This window comes from Arachis ipaensis, chromosome B06 (assembly GCF_000816755.2).
Source record: "Arachis ipaensis cultivar K30076 chromosome B06, Araip1.1, whole genome shotgun sequence".
In the NCBI taxonomy this organism is placed as follows: Eukaryota; Viridiplantae; Streptophyta; class Magnoliopsida; order Fabales; family Fabaceae; genus Arachis; species Arachis ipaensis.
This window is the reverse complement of record NC_029790.2, coordinates 135,417,031-135,423,765: the sequence shown is the minus strand read 5'-3', so window position 1 is coordinate 135,423,765 and position 6,735 is coordinate 135,417,031. Positions and strand designations below refer to the sequence as shown.

At 35.9% G+C, this 6,735-nt stretch overlaps 1 protein-coding gene across 1 annotated transcript; it reads right to left on the bottom strand.

The window, feature by feature from the left end:
* On the bottom strand, positions 2,212-3,309 carry LOC107647764. The gene is made up of 2 exons (XM_016351812.1): positions 2,796-3,309; positions 2,212-2,726 (listed from the first exon to the last, which is right to left on the bottom strand). Exons 1-2 carry the CDS (start codon positions 3,307-3,309, stop codon positions 2,212-2,214), a joined length of 1,029 nt encoding a protein of 342 aa, XP_016207298.1.

Genomic DNA, 6,735 nt, shown 5'->3' with positions numbered 1-6,735 from the left:
AATGACAACATACATACATATATATATATATATATATATATAGAGGACAATTTACTGTTTTAAATAAATTGGCTATCAATATTACTATAATACACATTTTGTAAAGTGGATACCGAAATACATTTTTTTTATAAATTATGTAAATCGCGATAGGGATATTGCGGTTTACAAAATACACATAATCCGCTACAAGAGTGTCGCGAATTACATTGGTAAAAAAATATCACATAATCCGTTACAGGGGTATTGCGGTTTATATTTTAGTGTGGACTTAGTTCATTTTTCATGGAGGATGAGTTTTTTTATGAAAGTTTAACTTGCAATTTTTATGTATGGCGCAACATAGTTTCCTACTTTGATTTAATTGAAATTAATATGTTGCACTCATAGAATTACCAACAAAATTAGAACACGTTAACTCGAGAGAATCATAACTACATAGAGAATCGCTAACAATAATGTCACCGTAAAACGAACAGCAAGTACAACTAAAACAAAATAAGATCACAAACAAGGAAAGAAAAATGTAAGCTAATCATGACGACCTAATGACACCTATGCCTCAGCACTGGAGGCAGATCCTCGCTGAGGGCAAGTCCTGCGAGTGTCTCCTATCTGTCTGCATAGCCACATCGCTTCGACCGACTAGTCAGGGGCGGAGCTAGATGAAAGATTAGAGGGGGCCAAAAATATTTATACAATAAAATAACACTAAAATAAAATTTTAAGGGGGGCTAAACTGAAATTTACATATAATTTACATGCAAAAAATTAAAATTAGGGATGCCCCTTTTGCTACAATGTAGCTCCGCCCCTGCGACTAGTATCGGCCTCATCCATGGTGTTACGGATTCTTGTTGACCTCGGTCGCCCTTCTCTGGCACGTCTCATGTTAGGATCAGGGACGATAGTAGGACCGGCGTACGGTGGCCACAGACCCTCTGGAATAGAGGGCAAAAACCCCATCCGATATACACTGAACACCTTACTCATGGTATAAAACTCGTGGACGTACGTAGCCCAGTCTAACTGGGACTGAGCACAGCATTCAATCGCATGGCAGCAAGGATAATGGAGAGCTTGAAAGTACCCGCAGTCACAAGTACGATCTCTAAGGGAAACCCGATACGTTCCAAGCGAGAAGTTACCGGTAGGAGTCGTCTCAGCCACAGTATACTTAGACTGATGTTTGTCAAATAGAGTAACCGTGAAGCACCTCACATCTTTTAGGTTGTGCTCTATCGCCTTGACCAGTGTCTGGCAAAACCGTTGGCCTGATCCAAATTGCGCTTTTGCTGTCTGCCCTCGGACGACAAAAAGCTCTGCTAACCTCCCATATGTGGATTTGACAAGTGCAGTAACCGGCAGATTGCGTGTCCCCTTCAGTATAGAGTTAACACACTCGGATATGTTCGTCATCATGTGGCCGAACCGTCTGCCTCCATCCTGGTGTTGGGTCCACTTATCATACTTCAGTCGGTTGGCCCAATCAAACATGGCCGGATTCTCAATCCTCATAATATCAAACCAGTAGTCAAACTCGGCCTTAGTCTTGGCATACGCCACATTCACGAGCATTCGCCTTGCATCCTGACCCTTGAAAGTGAGAGCAAAATTAGCTGCAAACCTGTCGAATGCAACACGCTTGATATGCATGAGGCGATTTCCAACCATTGTCTGGTGCCTCCAATGCAGCCTTAATGCCGATGTGTCTGTCAGAAATCACCAGAATCCCTTCCTGTGGGGTCACATGTTGACGCAAGTGGGATAAGAAAAAAGCCCACGACTCAAAAAAGCCCACGACTCAGCATTCTCCCCCTCAACAAGTGCAAACGCAACTGGCAATATATTCGAGTTTCCATCTTGCGCAATAGCCAGAAGCAAAGTCCCGCCATACTTCCCATACAGATGGGTTCCGTCAATGCTGATTAGTGGCTTGCAATGTTTAAAAGCCTCAACGCATGGAGAAAACGTCCAGAAAAGTAGATGAAAGTACTTTGTAGACTCATCAACCTCACCACCTACACGCACTGGAGAAGTCTTCAACAAAGCTATGGTTTCGTCTATCGTTGCTTGCGTCCCAAGGATCCACCGGGGCAACTCCACATATGACTATTCCCAATTCCCGTAAATCTGGACGACTGCCTTCTACTTTGCCTTCCACACCTTTCTGTAACTAGGCCTGAATCCATAGGTTGACTCAGTAGCTTCTTACAACACCTTTATGGTAACCGCTGCATCCGCCCTAACCAACGGATAGATCCTCGCACAAATTATGTTGTAATCGAGCTGTCGGTGGTCGCTCGAAATCGATGTGGCCAGACAAATGTGGGTTCTGTTGTACCTTCTAACCTCCCAGTTACCCTTGCATTGCCAAAGTTCCACGCGGATCATCCAGGTGCAGCCATTTCCAAACTCCTTGCATCTCCCAACATACTTCAGATGATCAGATTTCATAACCTGATACTGAACTCCACGACGAATGCTATAATCCTTAACACTCATCACAGCTTCCTCCTTATTCTGGAAAGATTGACCAATCTGAAATTTCCCAGAAGCATTACCCGCGTGTAATCCTTGGTATCTGAAGATGTGTGCATCATCCGGTTGTTGACTCACTGCTTCCAGGTTAAGCGTCGAGAAATGCGGCGGTTGTTGGTGGGACCCAGAACTGGATGGCCCCTGAGGTGCAGGTGGGGGCACTGTAGTCTCCTCCTCACTATCCCCTTATATGTGATCGGGCTCATCGTCCGAATCATAGTCCCGCATCGCGTCCTCAACGTGATCCGGCTCACCACCACCAACAAGACTAGTAATCAAACCAGGTGACCTATCTGCCGGTGCTAGAACAAGTGAAAGTGCAGGTAGGAGACAACCAGGTGCAACGACAGGCATCGAAGTAGAAGCACCCCCTACCGTCGTCGACTGAGGATTTGGCATTGAAGCCCCGGAACTTTTTAGACGGTCTTCCAACTTGGCAAACAACTCGTGTATTCTCACCTCCGGAAAATTCCGCCGACAATGAAACAAGACCCCCATGTCTTCATCCGACCCTATGACAAATGTTTCATACTGCACACCACTTGACACAACTGCCATCGGAATCTTGTAAAGCACCTTATTCACCAACTTGGCCCCACACAACCCTGCCTTCTGCAATATGTTCCTCTTCAGATCCGACAAAGTATCAGTCAAACGGATAAAAATGCTCAGTGGTTCTTTATCTGTGAACTTAACACCATGCCTATTACTTTTTTTTATTTTACCATAGTATTGGACTAGAACCAACAAGCTCTCCTCACTATCCATTTGTGAAAGTGTGAAAATGACTCTCCTCAAATGACCCACTCACTATCTTGCTTGGTATTTATAGGCAAAGTTGACAAAGCATAAATCGCGACACCCCTATAGCAGTTTATGCACGTCTGCAAAACACACATAAACCACGATATCCCTGTAGCAGATTATGTGATGTTTTTTTACCAACGTAATTCGCGACACCTCTGTAACAGATTATGTGCATTTTGTAAACCGCGATACTCCTGTTGCGGTTTACATAGTTTATGAAAAAATATATTTCAATATCCACTTTATAAAATGTGTATTCTGATAATATTGCTGGCCAATTTATTTAAAACAGTAAATTGCCATATATATATATAACAAACTTTCCTTTGAACAGCCAGCTACAAATAATTTTCCCATGAAAATTAAAGTAAGTATAAATGAACCAAACTAATGATATTTTATGGGTTATGGTTGGATCAGTACTATGAGAATATAATTAATTGTAAATTTCTAATTAAAAGCACATATAACTCTACACTGAAAGCACATGTGGTTGATTGTAACCGATGATAATGAATTATTTGTTCGTGCATATATATGGGCTCATCTGTATTCACTAAAAGTTAATAAATGGTTTATTTTGTTAATAAAGTATTTTATTAAATTTTAGTTTATCTTTTTTTATTTTCAATAGAAAAAGACAATTATGTGAGAAATATGTAAAAATAATTGAGAAAAAAGATAAAAAATTAAATTTGAAAAAAAATTTAAAAACTAAATTCATAATTTGTATAATTAAATTTAAAGGAAAATAATCACACTCTATCTCAATACTAATGATAAATGTAAGTGAGCCTAAAATCACATAAAAAGGTTTTCACTTTAGATCGGGTGAAGTTTCAAATAATAATGTAAGTCTGGTTACAAAATCTTCAATCCAAAAGGAATAAAAGTTTTGGTACATGATATATATTGTGTCGGTTAAGGAACCGTTGGAACTTTTATGATGTTGACTTGTATTGTTGATAACTTGCTTGTACAAGGAATCAAGCTATGAAGCTAAGAATTGTTAACGAGATATGAGCTGGTTACATATGAACGTGAGGTGACTAGGGTTGACACTTTACACTTGAGAACCTTCTCTTTAAATAATATTGGACAATGGACAATGTTCCACCTAGTAATAATTATAAAAACATTTTAATTTATGTTCTTTTCATTGAGGCTCGAATTAATGTAGTATATGCTTCTATCAAATATAAAAATGGTTTATTCGTCTGTTTGAATAAGTGTTAGAAGTTTGAATTTCGTTTTGTGTATGTAGTAACTTATGAAGCACGGACATTTTGTTGAGTTGTCGTGTCCGCCTGTCGGATACATTTTGGATACGATATTCACCGACACTCGTCCGACTCGCGTGTCTGCTGTGTCCGACCGTGTCTTAATAAAAAATAAAACGGATACATTTCGGATACGATATTCACCGACACTCGTCCGACTCGCGTGTCTGCTGTGTCCGACCGTGTCTTAATAAAAAATAAAAAATTCTTCTCTGGACACATCTAGACACACCTAAATACCATCACGTGTCAGCGTGTCCTGTCTTATTCTTAACATATATTTTTAAAATAAATTTAGATATAGTATATATTATTATTTATTAAAACAAAAAATATTTTAAATACTTGATATAATTAAAATAAGACATTAAAAATAATTAAAAATTTTAATTTATATTTTAATATCAATAAAATATCAAAATATCATGACGATTTATCTAAAAAATACTTTATATTTTATATGTATGTGTGTCCCCGTGTCATGTAAGATTTTAAAATTCGCGTGTCGGCGTGTCCCGTGTCGTGTCGTATCCCGTGTCCGTGTCAGTGTCTATGCATCATAGGCAGTAACCTACCAGCAATAAACTTTTAAATAGAGTTTAGATTAATGACAAATTAGTCATTAACTTGTCGGGTTAAAAAATATCGTAAATAACAAAAAAAATTTATTTACCGTGAAAAGATTATTTTACTTGTTTCGTGGAATTCCCTCTTTTTGTAATTTTTAATTTGTTAATTTATTTCATTTATCTATATAATATACAATTTAATTAATTATTGCTGGAAAATTAAATAATAAAAAATAAAATGAAACTCAAATAAAGAAGCTAAGGGATATAAAACCGTTCACTCAAATAAATTTGACCCTAAAAAACTGCTCAAATCAAGCCAATAAATAAAGACATTAATTGATTCCACATTATCTGTTTGTTTTTCAATTGAGCTAGTACCTTACTCTAAGATGACAAATTATTATTATCTGAAAGTATTTATTAAATTGAAAATTATGATATTTAGATTTTAAAGCTGACTAAGTTAGGGCAGGAGCGAGTTAGGTTCGAATACTCACTACAAGAAGGAGTACTCCTTTATATATGCACACGTCCGACATAATTAAGAAATAATAAGTTGAAAAAAAAAAAAGAATTGGTTAACAAATCAAATCAAGATTAAATTATAAACGGAATAATATTTCCCTACTATCAATAAAAAATAGTTAAAGTTTTGTCAAAACATATAGTAGTTTATTTCATTAATAGAGATAATAAAACAGATATCTAATTATTTATTTACTTAAGAACTAATAAACATTATAGGGTACAATACAATACAATAATAAAAGTTTTCATGACAAAATTTCTTTGGTTTTTCTTTACATTAAGATCAACTCATATCTCAATTTCTCAATACAGTGATGTTCCTTTAATTTTTTTTTTCTTTTTCAGGTAACAGAGAATCTTATCAAAACATTTAAGGTTTTACTTAAAAACATGACTATTTTAACACCAATTATTCTATACATCACAGTTCCAAATTTTCAATTGTACCCTTTTTATGTTAACATAATCTGTTATTCTGTGGACTAAAACACCGTGGCTAAATAAAAAAAGCGTCACCTTCACTAACTACAAATTTTCATTTGTAGCAAAAATTAAACAAAGTCACCATTTTTTTTACTTTAGCCACAGTTTTTTTTGTTTAATTACTCTTTTGGTCCCTATAGTTTCGTGAAATTTTTAACCTATACTTTTTTTTTTAATTCAGTTCTGCACCAATTTTTTTTCAATTAAGTCCAACTTAGTAGTAATTGGCTTAATTTTATAGAGACCCAACTATAAAAAAAAAATTGGTACAGGGACCTAAATAAAAGGAAAAAAAAGTATAAGGACCCAATTAAAAAAAAATTTAGTACAAGGACTCAATTAAAAGAAAAAAAATATAGGAATCTAATTGAAAATTTTGCAAAACTATAGAACCAGTAGAATAATTAAATTTTTTTTCCCTCTTGTGCTTGTATTTATTCTATTATTTGTCAAAATAGTGTATATACATATCTTTGGATTAATGTATCCAAAGATAAATACAATCATCTAATATGATTAGTTAA